We start from the raw sequence: 19,859 nt of genomic DNA, 5'->3' as shown, positions 1-19,859 counted from the left end.
TTCTAATGCAACGGCTACGTTTTTTCTTTTCTAAAAGCAAAAAAATTAATTTTTAAAATTAACTATGCAATCGTTTATTCAAATAAATTTACACCACTTTTCAACTAAAAAATTCAGCGGAGGTAATTTTTTTTAAAAAAGATCACAGACTTTCTGAATAAAAAAACTTAAGCTTCATTCATAGATTCGCACATTGGTAAAAAAAAAAAATTGCATCTAAGGAAAAAGTATCAATGGCTCATTTTAAAATATATTCTCCATTTATTAGCTAACTCATTGAAGAAATACTGATTAAAATTTTGTTTATAAAAAAATATTTTTAATACGATCTGAACCATTTGTAAGTTGTTTTGTTCTTTTCAATGGACTATTGTTATAACGACAGGTCTTGACGTATGCACATCATACACTTTACGACCCTCTAAATAAGACTGAACAGAGGCCAGACGTAGATCTAGAGTTAGATTTGAATGTATTAATAATTGGAATAAAATGTATATCTCTAAATTATTAAGGCAATAGCTTAGCTTCTGAACGCTTAGTGGTGCAGCTTTATTTATTATGTAGGCCACACGGTAGTATCAAATTAAGAAGATCGGACGTGAACAGCATATTGTTTACTATTACCAGTAGGCCTACCCCCCCCCTACTAATCCTGAACAAAATATTGGTTTAGTAATTTTCTGATTAACCGTATAAAGTACGACCTTCTAATTCTACATCTAGAGTTCTATAGAGTTGCCGTGGTTGAGTTGGAAGCAATGTTCAAAGCATTGGAATGGGTGGAGGAATAGGTCTGTAATAATTGCGCCAGCTAAAGTCATTTTCACGGATTTGATCTCTGCCCTAGAACCCCTCGAAGGGCAGTGTGCAGTGTGCAGTGTGTGCAGTGTGCAGTGTGCAGGGAGAGGAGAAGAGTTCCTCACGATCTTCTACAGCTCGATCAAAATAGATTTGATACAATGGCTGCCCGCTCACTGTGGACTGCTCGGCCGCGACAGAGCCGATATTTTAGCAATATCGCGGTCCAAATGGCACTCGTAAATGACGCACCGTGCACCTCCAGGGGTGTACGCTCCCTCGACAACAACCGATTGTTGACACATTGAGGGGGGGGGGACGCTGCCGATGAAGGCCGTGAACTATATCAACAGCTGAGCAGAGACCAGCCTGAAAGGAGGCATTGCGTCAACTATCTTGCAGAACAGGCTGTCCTAGCACAGTTCGGAGTCGGACAGTGTCCAATTGATGTTTAATTCGGACAGTTTCGAGAACACTATGACACACAGTGTCGCCACTGCATCGATGACGATGAAACAGTAAACCTCATTCTCTATGAATGTCGCGTATTGCTTGAATCGGGTCAAGGATTTGAGAGATAACTGGTCCATGTGCGGCAAGGGGGGTGTCCTTGTACGAGAAAAGGCGACCTTAAACCTCGCTGCCCGCTTTTTTTTCACGTGCTCTAAAGGAGTTATCTCATCATGTTCTATGGTTTCTGATACGGTGCCAGGACATTTGTACTGTTATCAGCAATTGGCTGGCTTGGTCATGTTTACAGACATTTACAGAATGCCACAAGGTCGACTTCCACAAGACATTCTGTATGAATATCTAACAAAGGGCAGGAGAGCCGCTGGTCGTCCACTTTTAAGGTATACTGATGAATGCAAACGCGACAGGAAGCTCTTGGAAATCGACACTAAAATTTGGAAATAAGAGGCACTGGATAGATTCACGTGAAGAGCAAGCATAAAGGAAGAGTGCTGGATTGCAGATGGCATACACACCAGAAGTAGGAAGAAGGTTGAAAATGTAACGGTGCCTGGTGATTATATATGCCCAACCTGTGACCGCAGCTGTGTATCAAGGATTGGCCTGTTTAGTCACACAAGAAGTTGCAAAGGGAAAAGATCGTCTCTCGAGACGTAAAATGCCACATAAATTTAATGAATAAATTGTTCAGTTAATTGTCACACAAGTTTACATTGAATCTGATCTTATAACAAGTTTTTGACGATCTTTAGCAGGTCACGTAGATGTCATGTAGATGTCATGTTGTTATCGAGGTTAACAATATAAGAGCTAATGATGGAACATTTACCTGATTATAACATAGGTCAGTCACGTTAAAAAGGGAGGCTATTAGAATTGAGTGGCATATAAATGTTACGGTACTGTATTTATGTTGAATGTCCTAGAACTGTTGAACTGTTTTCATCTATGGTTTGAGAAGTACATCAACTGTAACAACATTACATCCTGAGTTAACTCCCCTCTCTCCACCAGCACCTCGGCTCAGTGACCTGTCTATTAGTCAAATAAGTGTCATTATTTATTGTATCGAACTATTATTATAGTTTGGATATCTACATAAAAACATTATATAAAGGATTCTTGTATAATATAACAAAATATACAGGTTGGTTTATTTTCAACTTTATCTATCTTATAGAATTGCTACATTTAAAACTTAACTCTACTAGATATAGATATTTGCTACTTTGTAAGTTAAAAACCCTAACCCTGTAAATGTAACCTAGCCTATATTTCTGCTGCCTTGTAAACCTAACCTAGCCTATATATCTGCTACGTTTTAAACCTAACCTAACCTATATATCTGCTGCTTTGTAGACCAAGCCTAACCTATATATCTGCTGCGTTGTAAACCTAACCTAATATATATATATATATATATATATATATATATATATATATATATATATATATATATACTGCGTCGAAAACCTAACCTAACCTATATATCTGTTGCTACTTCTCGACGGTTCAATTCCAAACATAGCGGCGCTGTTAGTCTTTAACAAACGCCATCGTCAAGTGGCAAAATCAACAAGCGACAAGTCTGATCCCGCTGGGGTCTCACTGGGATCTCACTGATTGATTCATTGTGGTAGCCGATAAAAGCATCTTTATGTCTCAATGCCCCGGAACACCCCACCTTCTCCCAGACTCACCCTCCATCCCCACCCCTACCGCCTCTCTCTCCTTGTCTCTGATTCGATGACAAATTAAGCCTCTTGATAAATCAGTCGTCTACTAACCTCTGTCCCCACTACCCTTCAAGACCCATCTCAACGCGTTAATGTCCCAGACGATCAGGTAGATGTCATCGACCTTAGACAGTTTGAAATTGACAGGTCATCTCTGGAAGTTAAATTATGATTGGTCACAAAATAGTAAAATAAAATTGGCTACACTAGAGTGGAAAAAGTGAAGAAATAAATTCACTTCTGCTAGAAAAAAGCTGGTAGAGAAATAAAACAAAGACCAGACTTTGAGCCCGGACATGGAGCCTGGACATGGAGCCCGGACATGGAGCCCGGACATGGAGCCTGGACATGAAGCCTGGACTTTGAGAGTCGCCGCCGAAAAAAAAATCGAAAAATAAATTTAAAAAAAAAAGCTCATTTGTAAGTGATACATTTTGTTCAATAGGCTAGTTTGTAACTTGGTTTTGTTACAGGACTATAATTCAAAGCTCTAAACCAAAAAAAATTGGAAGTGGGAGGAGAAATTTAGTGGGCTAACAAATTTTTTTTTGCATTTTTAGGATTAATGTATGTATTATGAGTTATAGTGTCAAATTTTTTATATAATATAAAAATATCAGTATAAGTAAAGGTTGGGAAAAGGTGATTAGGAAAATAATATTTGGGTTCAGAACTCAAATCAATTGTTACTCTTATAATGACAAATTTTGTATGAATTCCAAATTTTCCAAAACAAAGTCTTTCTTAAAATATCGTGTGCAATTACATAAACTCTGTCGCTATATTTGACTATTCTGTTTTAAAACGTCATATTTTCGTATAGAAAGGGGAGAGGGCGGTAGAGTGAAAACGTTAATCCACGATCTTTTGTTATCATTTCTGCTAACGATTGCATTTGGCATTAAATAATAGGGGGTGTGGCGACTCGATATAAGAATTTAATTTATATCATATATACATTTTATTAGTGACATTTTTTTAAATTCAGTAATTACTTTACAATACAAAAAGAAAAAAGTATTGGTTTGTCCGATGGTCGGAAGGCATGTATCGCCCCTCCCACCTGGTACAACCCTTTTTTCATTTTATATTTACTAATGTTTGAGATCAGAGTCTTTGTGCGACATAATATACAAATTGGTTAAAACATCGATATGTACCTTATATTATATAGATATTAAACAAATTTTGTTCACAAACTAAGATTTTTCCATAAAAATAGGACCGCCCCTCAATCAGAGGGCTAGAGTGGGGAGGGCAGTAGAAGCAATCGCCCCCCCCCCCGCCCCCACATAACCAAATCGGCTAAGATACCAGAAGTATAGCGATACAATATAAAAATAATATAGTAATTCAACTAATTTTGTTCACAAACTATGATTATTAAATAAAAGTAGGACCTCCCCCCCCCCCCATCAAAGGGTTTAGGTGGGAAGGGCAGTAGATGTATTCGCCCCCCCCCCATCAAAGGGTTTAGGTGGGAAGGGCAGTAGAAGCAATCGCCCCCCCCGCCCCCACATAACCAAATCGGCTAAGATACCAGAAGTATAGCGATACAATATAAAAATAATATAGTAATTCAACTAATTTTGTTCACAAACTATGATTATTAAATAAAAGTAGGACCTCCCCCCCCCCATCAAAGGGTTTAGGTGGGAAGGGCAGTAGATGTATTCGCCCTCCCCAATCAAAGGGTTTAGGTGGGAAGGGCAGTAGATGTATTCGGCCCCCCCCCCCCATGCCACCCAATCGGCTAACACGGAAACGACATAATATAAAGATCGGTTCAAATATCAAAGAACAAGTTTCAATTATAGAGATATTTCATTGCTTATGTTGACAAGCTGTGGCTGTGATTTCTACAAATAAATTGGACCGCTCCCCCCACTCGAAAGTTTATCATGCGGGCGGGATTGATACCATCGCCACCTCCCCATCCCACCTAATCGGCCAACATACTAGGGGGGGGGGCGAAATAATCTAAAAATAGGTTGACATAAATAATGAGTATATATTATTAACATAACTAATAAATTCGTATACATATTGTGTGATTTCTTTACTCAAAGTCGTCCAATAGAAAAAGGGGGGGGGGCGCATTATTTTTTTCTTTAATAATCTGCATAACTAGAAAGGTATAAGAAAGTTGAAGCTAAGACTAAAGCCATAGGCCGCAACTTGCATTCCCCTACAAAAAATCCTGCGGGCTCCCCGGCACTATGGATGCTCTGTGGGTGTGTCAGACTAGCAGCGAGGTGAGGAGCACTATGGATGCTCTGTGGGTGTGTCAGACTAGCAGCGAGGTGAGGAGCACTATGGATGCTCTGTGGGTGTGTCATACTAGCAGCGAGGTGAGGAGCACTATGGATGCTCTGTGGGTGTGTCAGGCTAGCAGCGAGGTGAGGAGCACTATGGATGCTCTGTGGGTGTGTCAGGCTAGCAGCGAGGTGAGGAGCACTATGGATGCTCTGTGGGTGTGTCAGGCTAGCAGCGAGGTGAGGAGCACTATGGATGCTCTGTGGGTGTGTCATACTAGCAGCGAGGTGAGGAGCACTATGGATGCTCTGTGGGTGTGTCAGGCTAGCAGCGAGGTGAGGAGCACTATGGATGCTTTGTGGGTATGTCAGGCTAGCAGCGAGGTGAGGAGCACTATGGATGCTTTGTGGGTATGTCAGGCTAGCAGCGAGGTGAGGAGCACAATGGATGCTTTGTGGGTATGTCAGGCTAGCAGCGAGGTGAGGAGCACAATGGATGCTTTGTGGGTATGTCAGGCTAGCAGCGAGGTGAGGAGCACAATGGATGCTTTGTGGGTATGTCAGGCTAGCAGCGAGGTGAGGAGCACAATGGATGCTTTGTGGTTATGTCAGGCTAGCAGCGAGGTGAGGAGCACAATGGATGCTTTGTGGGTATGTCAGGCTAGCAGCGAGGTGAGGAGCACAATGGATGCTTTGTGGGTATGTCAGGCTAGCAGCGAGGTGAGGAGCACAATGGATGCTTTGTGGGTATGTCAGGCTAGCAGCGAGGTGAGGAGCACTATGGATGCTTTGTGGGTGTGTCAGGCTAGCAGCGAGGTGAGGAGCACAATGGATGCTTTGTGGGTATGTCAGGCTAGCAGCGAGGTGAGGAGCAAAATGGATGCTTTGTGGGTGTGTCAGGCTAGCAGCGAGGTGAGGAGCACAATGGATGCTTTGTGGGTGTGTCAGGCTAGCAGCGAGGTGAGGAGCACAATGGATGCTTTGTGGGTATGTCAGGCTAGCAGCAAGGTGAGGAGCACAATGGATGCTTTGTGGGTGTGTCAGGCTAGCAGCGAGGTGAGGAGCACAATGGATGCTTTGTGGGTGTGTCAGGCTAGCAGCGAGGTGAGGAGCACAATGGATGCTTTGTGGGTGTGTCAGGCTAGCAGCGAGGTGAGGAGCACAATGGATGCTTTGTGGGTGTGTCAGGCTAGCAGCGAGGTGAGGAGCACAATGGATGCTTTGTGGGTATGTCAGGCTAGCAGCAAGGTGAGGAGCACAATGGATGCTTTGTGGGTGTGTCAGGCTAGCAGCGAGGTGAGGAGCACAATGGATGCTTTGTGGGTGTGTCAGGCTAGCAGCGAGGTGAGGAGCACAATGGATGCTTTGTGGGTGTGTCAGGCTAGCAGCGAGGTGAGGAGCACCATGGATGCTTTGTGGGTATGTCAGGCTAGCAGCGAGGTGAGGAGCACAATGGATGCTTTGTGGGTGTGTCAGGCTAGCAGCGAGGTGAGGAGCACCATGGATGCTTTGTGGGTATGTCAGTCAGGCTAGCAGCGAGGTGAGGAGCACTATGGATGCTTTGTGGGTATGAAATGTAATGAATGAAATGTAATAGACATTTTTCAAATTTACGACTGAAAACAACCAATAATTTTTAAATGAATATTTCCCAAGAATGTTGTCACTTAGTTTAGTGATGCCCAGGGTACGTACTTTGAGTACATGAAGAATAATCTTATACTTTTCTAAAACCATAGATCCCAAGAATCTGCACATCAATCCTTCAACCCATGTGTCAGCAATCAACTAGTCAACCAAGTAGCAAGAATTTGAAACAAGAGAAAAGCGACAGACAGCGTTGTTTTATTCACCCTAGAAATCTCTGGCCTTGTATTTCATGCAGTCTTGGAAGTAAAAGCAAATAGTTGTTGTTGTTGTTGTTGTTGTTGTTTGCTTTTTCTGTTTTTCTGTTTTTCCATTCACTCGAAGATTTGTGTTGATCCTTCAAGTCAACATTGGATTCTTTGAATGTGACTCATTGCAAACCAGCGAGTCTTACATTCAAACATTTCAAATGATGTCAATGTTGACATTGGTTTAGACAAGTTTGATCTCATGCAATGTATTCGTTTTTTGTGTAATGCAATGTATTAGACTAATTAGGTGAAATATAAATATTAGTATTGAGTTAGAGGGGCTGTAGGATGAAATTAAATACAAGTGTAGGATGAAATTAAATACAAGTGTAGGATGAAACAAAGAGAGACACGGAGACACACCAGGTTTCTACAATATTTCTCATTCCCAAGACAGTTGGAATGTTACAGACTCAAATCTAACTACAGACTCAAATCTAAACTACTCAAATCTAAACTACAGAATCAAATCTAAACTACAGAATCAAATCTAAACTACAGACTCAAATCTAAACTACTCAAATCTAAACTACAGACTCAAATCTAAACTACAGAATCAAATCTAAACTACAGACTAAAATCTAAGCTACAGACTAAAATCTAAACTACAGACTAAAATCTAAACTAGAAACTCAAATCTAACCAAAATATTCAAATCTAAACTACAGACTCATATATAAAATACAAACTAAAATCTAAACTACAGACTAAAATTTATAATACAGACAAAAAATCTAAACTACAGACTCAAATCTAAACAAAAGACTAAAATCTAAACTACAGACTAAAATCTAAACTACAGACTCAAATCTAAACTACAAACTAAAATCTAAACTACAGACTAAAATCTAAACTACAGACTCGAATCTAAACTACAAACTAAAATCTAAACTACAGACTAAAATCTAAACTAAAGACTAAAATCTAAACTTTAGACTAAAATCTAAACTACAAACTCAAATCTAAACTACAGACTAAAATCTAAATTACAGACTCAAATCTAAACTACAGATTCAAATCTAAACTACAGACTCAAATCAAAACTACAAACTCAAATCTAAACTACAGACTCAAATCTAAACTACAGACTCAAATCTAAACTACAGATTCAAATCTAAACTACAGACTCAAATCTAAACTACAGACTAAAATCTTAACTACAGACTCAAATCTTATACTACAATAAATCTGAAGTGTCTGTATACTAGTGTTCTAAAGTCTTACACCACTTCAAGTTTCTATATACTAGTGTTCTAAAGTCTTACACTACTTCAAGTTTCTATATACTAGTGTTCTAAAGTCTTACACTACTTCAAGTTTCTATATACTAGTGTTCTAAAGTCTTACACCACTTCAAGTTTCTATATACTAGTGTTCTAAAGTCTTACACTACTTCAAGTTTCTATATACTAGTGTTCTAAAGTCTTACACTACTTCAAGTTTCTATATACTAGTGTTCTAAAGTCTTACACTACTTCAAGTTTCTATATACTAGTGTTCTAAAGTCTTACACCACTTCAAGTTTCTATATACTAGTGTTCTAAAGTCTTACACCACTTCAAGTTTCTATATACTAGTGTTCTAAAGTCTTACACTACTTCAAGTTTCTATATACTAGTGTTCTAAAGTCTTACACTACTTCAAGTTTCTATATACTAGTGTTCTAAAGTCTTACACCACTTCAAGTTTCTATATACTAGTGTTCTAAAGTCTTACACTACTTCAAGTTTCTATATACTAGTGTTCTAAAGTCTTACACTACTTCAAGTTTCTATATACTAGTGTTCTGAAGTCTTACACTACTTCAAGTTTCTATATACTAGTGTTCTGAAGTCTTACACTACTTCAAGTTTCTATATACTAGTGTTCTAAAGTCTTACACCACTTCAAGTTTCTATATACTAGTGTTCTAAAGTCTTACACTACTTCAAGTTTCTATATACTAGTGTTCTAAAGTCTTACACTACTTCAAGTTTCTATATACTAGTGTTCTAAAGTCTTACACTACTTCAAGTTTCTATATACTAGTGTTCTAAAGTCTTACACTACTTCAAGTTTCTATATACTAGTGTTCTAAAGTCTTACACTACTTCAAGTTTCTATATACTAGTGTTCTAAAGTCTTACACTACTTCAAGTTTCTATATACTAGTGTTCTAAAGTCTTACACTACTTCAAGTTTCTATATACTAGTGTTCTAAAGTCTTACACTACTTCAAGTTTCTATATACTAGTGTTCTAAAGTCTTACACTACTTCAAGTTTCTATATACTAGTGTTCTAAAGTCTTACACTACTTCAAGTTTCTATATACTAGTGTTCTAAAGTCTTACACTACTTCAAGTTTCTATATACTAGTGTTCTAAAGTCTTACACTACTTCAAGTTTCTATATACTAGTGTTCTAAAGTCTTACACCACTTCAAGTTTCTATATACTAGTGTTCTAAAGTCTTACACTACTTCAAGTTTCTATATACTAGTGTTCTAAAGTCTTACACTACTTCAAGTTTCTATATACTAGTGTTCTAAAGTCTTACACCACTTCAAGTTTCTATATACTAGTGTTCTAAAGTCTTACACTACTTCAAGTTTCTATATACTAGTGTTCTAAAGTCTTACACTACTTCAAGTTTCTATATACTAGTGTTCTAAAGTCTTACACTACTTCAAGTTTCTATATACTAGTGTTCTAAAGTCTTACACTACTTCAAGTTTCTATATACTAGTGTTCTAAAGTCTTACACTACTTCAAGTTTCTATATACTAGTGTTCTAAAGTCTTACACTACTTCAAGTTTCTATATACTAGTGTTCTAAAGTCTTACACTACTTCAAGTTTCTATATACTAGTGTTCTAAAGTCTTACACTACTTCAAGTTTCTATATACTAGTGTTCTAAAGTCTTACACTACTTCAAGTTTCTATATACTAGTGTTCTAAAGTCTTACACTACTTCAAGTTTCTATATACTAGTGTTCTAAAGTCTTACACTACTTCAAGTTTCTATATACTAGTGTTCTAAAGTCTTACACCACTTCAAGTTTCTATATACTAGTGTTCTAAAGTCTTACACTACTTCAAGTTTCTATATACTAGTGTTCTAAAGTCTTACACTACTTCAAGTTTCTATATACTAGTGTTCTAAAGTCTTACACCACTTCAAGTTTCTATATACTAGTGTTCTAAAGTCTTACACTACTTCAAGTTTCTATATACTAGTGTTCTAAAGTCTTACACTACTTCAAGTTTCTATATACTAGTGTTCTAAAGTCTTACACTACTTCAAGTTTCTATATACTAGTGTTCTAAAGTCTTACACTACTTCAAGTTTCTATATACTAGTGTTCTAAAGTCTTACACTACTTCAAGTTTCTATATACTAGTGTTCTAAAGTCTTACACTACTTCAAGTTTCTATATACTAGTGTTCTAAAGTCTTACACTACTTCAAGTTTCTATATACTAGTGTTCTAAAGTCTTACACTACTTCAAGTTTCTATATACTAGTGTTCTAAAGTCTTACACTACTTCAAGTTTCTATATACTAGTGTTCTAAAGTCTTACACTACTTCAAGTTTCTATATACTAGTGTTCTAAAGTCTTACACTACTTCAAGTTTCTATATACTAGTGTTCTAAAGTCTTACACTACTTCAAGTTTCTATATACTAGTGTTCTAAAGTCTTACACCACTTCAAGTTTCTATATACTAGTGTTCTAAAGTCTTACACTACTTCAAGTTTCTATATACTAGTGTTCTAAAGTCTTACACTACTTCAAGTTTCTATATACTAGTGTTCTAAAGTCTTACACCACTTCAAGTTTCTATATACTAGTGTTCTAAAGTCTTACACTACTTCAAGTTTCTATATACTAGTGTTCTAAAGTCTTACACTACTTCAAGTTTCTATATACTAGTGTTCTAAAGTCTTACACTACTTCAAGTTTCTATATACTAGTGTTCTAAAGTCTTACACCACTTCAAGTTTCTATATACTAGTGTTCTAAAGTCTTACACTACTTCAAGTTTCTATATACTAGTGTTCTAAAGTCTTACACTACTTCAAGTTTCTATATACTAGTGTTCTAAAGTCTTACACCACTTCAAGTTTCTATATACTAGTGTTCTAAAGTCTTACACTACTTCAAGTTTCTATATACTAGTGTTCTAAAGTCTTACACTACTTCAAGTTTCTATATACTAGTGTTCTAAAGTCTTACACTACTTCAAGTTTCTATATACTAGTGTTCTAAAGTCTTACACTACTTCAAGTTTCTATATACTAGTGTTCTAAAGTCTTACACTACTTCAAGTTTCTATATACTAGTGTTCTAAAGTCTTACACTACTTCAAGTTTCTATATACTAGTGTTCTAAAGTCTTACACTACTTCAAGTTTCTATATACTAGTGTTCTAAAGTCTTACACTACTTCAAGTTTCTATATACTAGTGTTCTAAAGTCTTACACTACTTCAAGTTTCTATATACTAGTGTTCTAAAGTCTTACACTACTTCAAGTTTCTATATACTAGTGTTCTAAAGTCTTACACTACTTCAAGTTTCTATATACTAGTGTTCTAAAGTCTTACACTACTTCAAGTTTCTATATACTAGTGTTCTAAAGTCTTACACCACTTCAAGTTTCTATATACTAGTGTTCTAAAGTCTTACACTACTTCAAGTTTCTATATACTAGTGTTCTAAAGTCTTACACTACTTCAAGTTTCTATATACTAGTGTTCTAAAGTCTTACACCACTTCAAGTTTCTATATACTAGTGTTCTAAAGTCTTACACTACTTCAAGTTTCTATATACTAGTGTTCTAAAGTCTTACACTACTTCAAGTTTCTATATACTAGTGTTCTAAAGTCTTACACTACTTCAAGTTTCTATATACTAGTGTTCTAAAGTCTTACACTACTTCAAGTTTCTATATACTAGTGTTCTAAAGTCTTACACTACTTCAAGTTTCTATATACTAGTGTTCTAAAGTCTTACACTACTTCAAGTTTCTATATACTAGTGTTCTAAAGTCTTACACTACTTCAAGTTTCTATATACTAGTGTTCTAAAGTCTTACACTACTTCAAGTTTCTATATACTAGTGTTCTAAAGTCTTACACTACTTCAAGTTTCTATATACTAGTGTTCTAAAGTCTTACACTACTTCAAGTTTCTATATACTAGTGTTCTAAAGTCTTACACTACTTCAAGTTTCTATATACTAGTGTTCTAAAGTCTTACACTACTTCAAGTTTCTATATACTAGTGTTCTAAAGTCTTACACTACTTCAAGTTTCTATATACTAGTGTTCTAAAGTCTTACACTACTTCAAGTTTCTATATACTAGTGTTCTAAAGTCTTACACCACTTCAAGTTTCTATATACTAGTGTTCTAAAGTCTTACACTACTTCAAGTTTCTATATACTAGTGTTCTAAAGTCTTACACTACTTCAAGTTTCTATATACTAGTGTTCTAAAGTCTTACACTACTTCAAGTTTCTATATACTAGTGTTCTAAAGTCTTACACTACTTCAAGTTTCTATATACTAGTGTTCTAAAGTCTTACACTACTTCAAGTTTCTATATACTAGTGTTCTAAAGTCTTACACTACTTCAAGTTTCTATATACTAGTGTTCTAAAGTCTTACACTACTTCAAGTTTCTATATACTAGTGTTCTAAAGTCTTGTCATTTCGCTTTCCGTCTGACTATCAATGATCACATTTCAAAGAATGACATATTGCAAAATACTTTTTGATTTACTTTCGATGGCATAACATTTAATTAAAATACTACTTTCTAGACCTCCTATGTATACTCGGTTACCATGGTAACTCCGCAGCCTCTCGAGAGCGTGCAAGCTCTTAACAACATCGAGTGGCAGATACTAATTAAAAAACGTTGACTGCATATAGATTCTAGTTGAAGGGTTCAAATTCCACTGTCTGTGTCGTCCGAATTGGTTTATTTAGACCAGGCAATAGAGACTAGCCGAAGGCCATAGGTCCCCTGTTTGTCATGTCTGATTAAATAGAAAGACTCTAGTTTCATCGTGCATTGTATTAAGACTGTTATACAATATAACAAATACAATAATAATAAAAGTGTCGCGCCTAAAGTGCTATGTTCTGTAAAAAAAAAAGGGGGGGGGGAACCCATCATTTGATGTAGGGAAGGGGGCGTATATTTTAGATTCGAGTGTTATTTAGCCACATCACCGTATAAAATTCAATAGCACTGAGCCTTTGTGATTTCATTATGCATCATGGGGCTGGAAAAACTGCATCATGGGAAGGATATGACGCACATCTCTGCATAAAGAATGAAGGGAAATGAGGTCAAGTCACAGACGTCGTTTGGACTTTGCCACAGACATAACCCTACAGTCACTGGTTGTACTTGATCGGGATTAAGAAGCATTACCACGATGACATAGAGGCTCTAAACATTGAGCCATCACATCCATGCTGAGATTGTGTTTACATTTCTACAGCTCAGAAGGTAGGAAATCGCTTGGTGCCAGTGCTCGTGGTGGACTTTTGCTTACGGTCCTTTCTATGGCCTGAACCACAGTCTTTCTATGATATAACTCACAGCTTTGACAGGACCACTACGGAGTGTTCTCAATTCAAAATATTGGGGTCTCCACTACTCTACACTGCCCATTTACACATTCCGAAATTTGGGTCTACTAAAAGACTTCCAAAGCCAGCAGTCCACAAGGACGCAGGTGTTCTCTCGGTTTCCAAACCAAAAACATTTTCTATGGTTGGCTGTCTGTAACATTAGATTCATCAAAGTCTCTTTTCTGTTTTACTTTTTTTTTTCTTTTTATTATTTTAGTTCTGAAAAAACACACACCTCCATATTGATTACACATTGAAATAATGCATTCTGTGCTATTGATAGAAGCATTGTCTTCGAAAGAAAAGAGTGTGGAATATCCTATCATGTCAGACAGACAGGAACATAATGCTTGATGCCTGAAGAGGATGCACGTGACTTAAAAGAAACTTAGAGGGCTGCTGGGAAGCCGTTGATGAGGCACTGACCTAGATAACGCCACACATTGTCTATTCCCCATTTTGTATGGGCTATTAAGTTCATCTCTCTGTGCAAATTATGCAATCAATTTTTGTTTGTTTCAGTCGAATTACGGGTTGAACACAGAACTGAACTTCGAATTATAGGAACTTAGATAACCCTAAACTTCTATCTATCTATCCATCTAGAGGTTATGTAAAATATCCAATAAGATAGATAGGCTATTGTAAATACAGAAGACGATTCATCGATTCATATTGCTGAACAATGTTTTGTAATTCTCTTTGCCTATAGCACAGTTTACAATCTTAATGTTTAAAAGAAACGAAAACAAAACGTATGTAGGCGACATGATCTCCTGAGGATGGGTGAACTCAGCCTTTAGTAGAACAAAATAAAACTTTTTTTCAAGGCTACAAATTACCGCCCATTTTCAAGAAAGAGCGATTGAATAATAAAATAAAGTGAAAGATGGTCGTCAGGAGCTATCAGCGGCCTGATCATAAGTATTCTAACTGTTCTCATCTCTTAAAAGATTTTCACTACTTCCACCACACCTTGGCCTTTGATCATTACGTCATGCGCAGGATAATATTATAATATTACATCCCCCACATCCAATAGAAGTGCTATAGCCAAGTACACACCCAGATTTACAATATATTATAAGATTTCTCATCAAGAATGTAAAGTGGAAGGGGAAACACTATAAACGCATTAATAACATGTTAAAAAAATATCAAAAAGCATTCTACATAAACCTATTTATATATTAGATAAAATGAGGGCTTAAACTCAAAGTCTTAACAGCACATTAACAATGAATATGAAAATATATTGAATTGGGGACCGGGGATGAAGTGACCGGTCACCAAATATATATATATAAAGCAGAAACAGAAACACTACTCACCAGGTACCATTGCTTGGCAAAATCTGGGTCGTTGGGCAACTTTAGTTTGGGCTCGGAGACCTTGCTGACGTCATCCTTAATGCTAGGTAATGTAGGCTTGGCTTTGAGTGGGGCGGCTAACTTGTGAGACTCCAGGAGCTGTTTGACGTCCTTGTAACCTCGCTTGATTCTTCTGTAACCTGATTGTTGGAGGGCTGATTTGACCTGTGGTTACCATGGTTACAAACTGGTTTAGCACATTGTGTGTGTGGAGAGGAGGGGACATGACGGAAGTAAACACAGCTCAGCGGGGGAAACTACAGCTCTGAAATCAAGGCTTTAATGGAAGACAACGAACTCTGACCCTGTTTTTATTTGCATAGACTATAATTGTGTGACCCATTCAGTAGCCAGTAGGCCTACATCGAGGGACATAGTGGGCTTTTATCTAGTTCTTCATAGTAGCCAGTACATTGAGGAAAACCTAGTTGGCTTTTATCTAGTTCTTCATAGTAGCCAGTACATTGAGGAGCCTAGTTGGCTTTTATCTTGTTATTCATAGTAGCCAGTACGTTGAGGAACCTAGTGGGTTTTTCACTAGTTCTTCATAGTAGCTAGTACCTTGAGGAACCTAATATTTGCGAATCGATGAGGCGTGAGCGGTAGAAGCTTTTTTAGGTTCGGTTAGTTATGGACTAATTTTGTGTAGCATGCCAGTTTCAAATTAATATTTACAACATATTACATTTGTATATTGAGGCGCCCCCTCTATGATGTAAAATTCAATCATTAGTTTATATCAACTGGAGGCGATACCTTGATTATAAGTGTTTTTATTCTGATGCCTCCCCCCCCAACCTCTCCGACGTAAACTTTACCTGTGCAAACAGGATAAGGAAATATAGTGACCAATATAGCAGGGTCTAAAATATCGCGACATATAGCGCATGGTCCGGTTTAGTATCCTAAACTAGACATGACATTGAGTTAGATATCAAATTTAGTTTCCTAAACTAGACATGACATTGAGTTAGATATCAAATTTAGTTTCCTAAACTAGACATGACATTGAGTTAGATATCAAATTTAGTTTCCTAAACTAGACATGACATTGAGTTATATATCAAATTTAGTTTCTGAAACTAGACATGACATTGAGTTAGATATCAAATTTAGTTTCCTAAACTAGACATGACATTGAGTTAGATATCAAATTTAGTTTCCTAAACTAGACATGACATTGAGTTAGATATCAAATTTAGTTTCCTAAACTAGACATGACATTGAGTTAGATATCAAATTTAGTTTCCTAAACTAGACATGACATTGAGTTAGATATCAAATTTAGTTTCCTAAACTAGACATGACATTGAGTTAGATATCAAATTTAGTTTCTGAAACTAGATATGACATTGAGTTGGATATTAAATTTAGTTCCAATACTAGACATGACATTGAGTTAGATATCAAATTTAGTTTCTGAAACTAGATATGACATTGAGTAAGATATTAAATTTAGTTCCAATACTAGACATGACATTGACTTGGATATCAAGTTTAGTTTTAATACTAGACATGACATTGAGTTGGATATCAAGTTTAGTTCCAATACTAGACATGACAATGAGTTGGATATCAAGTTTAGTTCCAATACTAGACATGACATTGAGTTGGATATCAAGTTTAGTTCCAATACTAGACATGACATTGAGTTGGATATCAAGTTTAGTTCCAATACTAGACATGACATTGAGTTGGATATCAAGTTTAGTTCCAATACTAGACATGACATTGAGTTGGATATCAAGTTTAGTTCCAATACTAGACATGACATTGAGTTGGATATCAAGTTTAGTTTTTCCTGGTCTAGTTAAAGATACAAACTCATCGTTTAGAATTATTGATATCTTTGTGTAATGCCTATTTTATATATCTTTAAAACTGTGTTGGACTGACCTCTGGATGACCTCGCAGCTGCCTGGTATGAGATATACTTCTTTTTGTTCTGGCATGAGCCACTCCAGTATGGACGAAATGAAACTCACTTTTGGAACCTAAAAACTGAGGAAACACACAAACTGTTTTAAAACGTCACAAGAGAAAAAGAAACAAAAGAAAAATTGAAAACAAAATATTGTGAGTTGACGTTGGATAGATACAGGTCTAGCTACAAGTCTAGCTGCAAGTCTAGCTACAGGTCTAGCTACAGGTCTAGCTACAAGTCTAGCTGCAAGTCTAGCTGCTAGTCTAGCTACAGGTCTAGCTACAAGTCTAGCTGCAAGTCTAGCTGCAAGTCTAGCTGCAAGTCTAGCTACAGGTCTAGCTACAAGTCTAGCTGCAAGTCTAGCTACAGGTCTAGCTGCAAGTCTAGCTGCAAGTCTAGCTGCAAGTCTAGCTACAGGTCTAGCTGCAAGTCTAGCTACAGGTCTAGCTACAAGTCTAGCTGCAAGTCTAGCTACAGGTCTAGCTGCAAGTCTAGCTGCAAGTATAGCTACAAGTCTAGCTGCAAGTCCAGCTGCAAGTCTAGCTACAGGTCTAGCTGCAAGTCTAACTGCAAGTCTAGCTGCAAGTCTAGCTGCAAGTCTAGCTGCAAGTCTAGCTACAGGTCTAGCTACAAGTCTAGCTGCAAGTCTAGCTACAAGTCTAGCTACAGGTCTAGCTACAGGTCTAGCTACAAGTCTAGCTGCAAGTCTAGCTACAGGTCTAGCTGCAAGTCTAGCTGCAAGTCTAGCTGCAAGTCTAGCTACAGGTCTAGCTACAAGTCTAGCTGCAAGTCTAGCTACAAGTCTAGCTACAGGTCTAGCTACAGGTCTAGCTGCAAGTATAGCTACAAACTGGGGCGTAGCTAGGAATATTCTATCATAAGAGGGCCAAGTGGCTTGACCTCTTTGGACGCCCCTGCATTTTGCGTAATATTTAATATTTAATGTAAAAAACACTTATTTTGGGCCCCTACTCAAGTGGGGCCCCGGGGGATTTTCAAATTCTCCCTCCTCCCCTCCCCTAGCTACGCCATTTGCTAAAAAAAAATTAATGTTAATTATCATTTCTTCAAATTACATTTTTCCTCCTGGTATCTACTTAAGTCACGACTTCTATTGGTGCTTCAATGACGTATTCAGTCCCTTCCACCCCCACATCGTACATATACAAACTACACCGACAGGCCAGCCGTTCAATTGTTGTTCTGCATTCCTTACCTTACGTTACCACTGCTAGGCTGACCCATTCAACCATTGGGAAACTACAGGACAGAGGCGTAACTTAAGGATGACACTCCACGACAAACACACGCACACTGTGGTAAGTGAAAGTTGGACCTGCGAGAGACAAAGGGACCTCACTCTATCTGTTCAAAATAATGGCAATGTCTTTGATTCTGAAGATTGACGATGAGTGCAGTGTTTCACAGGACTACACAAACCCAGTTGCGACCTGGATATTTTTCCGAAACTAGTGCAGACGAAGCCGTTGGTCTATTTAACTTTTCTTCTGCGTCTGACTTTAATAAGGGTGTTATGGTGTGTGTGTTTGTGTTTCTATGGTGATGGGGAAAAGAAGTTAGCGATTGGTTGTAAATGATGCAACATGAGTGGCTTTGTCGTCCTTTGGTGTTTGTTAGAGGAGAGACAACTCCAGAATGTCAGACAGGAATGTTGTGTTATTGTAGTAAGATTAATTTTATTATTACTAAAGTCTACTACATTTATTTGATTTCATTCACTTGAATTTGTCTACATCTTAATATATAAAGTAGAATAAATGTATGTATGTCCCGCATAGAAATCAAAACCGTTTCACCAATCTTGATAAAACTTGACATCAATGTTCCTTAGATCATGGCGGAGACCGTAGTGTATGTTTAATGCACCTCCCACAATCGGAAATTCATTGATAATAAAAAAAAAAATGCTCAATTTATCTCTATTAAAGAGCGAAACTTTGTAGCAAATGAGGTATACAGTATTTTACATTTGATATGAATACGTCGGCTAAACTGGTAAATCCATTTTCACAATCTACTTTCATTTTCGTGGCGAAATATAAAAAAAAAAGTTAAGTGAACATTCTCCATGTTTGACATCAATCTAAATCCAATCCACTAGATCAGTAATACACAAACTAAAGCCCGCGGACCATATCCAGCTAGTTATAAATCAAGTTCTATTTAGTTTTGTTCACAAGAGGAAGTTATTCAAGTTGTTTGAAGTCTTATACGTTAAGACACATGACGCCTTCAACGGTTTAGTGGTCTACCACCAGTTGGGTGCTACAAGTCAACGACCGGGAACAACAAAAGGCTTTCTTTGGGTCTGGTCTAAAGTGTGTATCCCGCAGCCGTTGTGAGAACTCTACAAATGACAAAATGATCAACAATTTTGTTTTTATTCATTGGAATATTTTTTGTTACGTAACAAATCTTCAGTCTCATTCACCCTGGAAACAAATCATAATAAATGTATAGACCCTCCCCCCCTTTAGTTGTTACATAATATCCCAACGTTCCCTGTCTCCATGGGCTAGGATCTGGGTCAGTTGGGGGGGGGGGGATGGGGGTGGTCGTGGTCGCTTTTTAAAGGCAGTTTATATATAACAAAGCTGCATGAATTCGAAATCGAGGCTCAAGCCTCCTCAGGCCAATACACTAACCACTGTGCTAGCGAAGATTTCTTTGACACTAAATCTTAACATTGCCAGTACATTGTATTAGATGATATCTAGAGTTTGCAAATCATTAGATTTACAAATTTTGCC

At 37.2% G+C, this 19,859-nt stretch overlaps 1 protein-coding gene across 1 annotated transcript in view; it reads right to left on the bottom strand.

The window, feature by feature from the left end:
• LOC106050514 (neuroendocrine convertase 2-like) overlaps positions 1 to 19,859 on the bottom strand; it is a 156,490-nt gene that overhangs the window by 70,006 nt on the left and 66,625 nt on the right. The window contains exons 2-3 of the mRNA XM_056024653.1: positions 17,061 to 17,165; positions 15,126 to 15,329 (exon numbers count right to left, since the gene is read on the bottom strand). Coding sequence (XP_055880628.1) covers positions 15,126 to 15,329; positions 17,061 to 17,165 — 309 coding nt within the window. The remainder of the gene's footprint in view (positions 1 to 15,125; positions 15,330 to 17,060; positions 17,166 to 19,859) is intronic.

Source organism: Biomphalaria glabrata, chromosome 3 (assembly GCF_947242115.1).
Source record: "Biomphalaria glabrata chromosome 3, xgBioGlab47.1, whole genome shotgun sequence".
Lineage (NCBI taxonomy): Eukaryota > Metazoa > Mollusca > Gastropoda > Planorbidae > Biomphalaria > Biomphalaria glabrata.
Note: the sequence above shows the minus strand (reverse complement) of the source record. Positions and strands in the feature narration are given on the sequence as shown.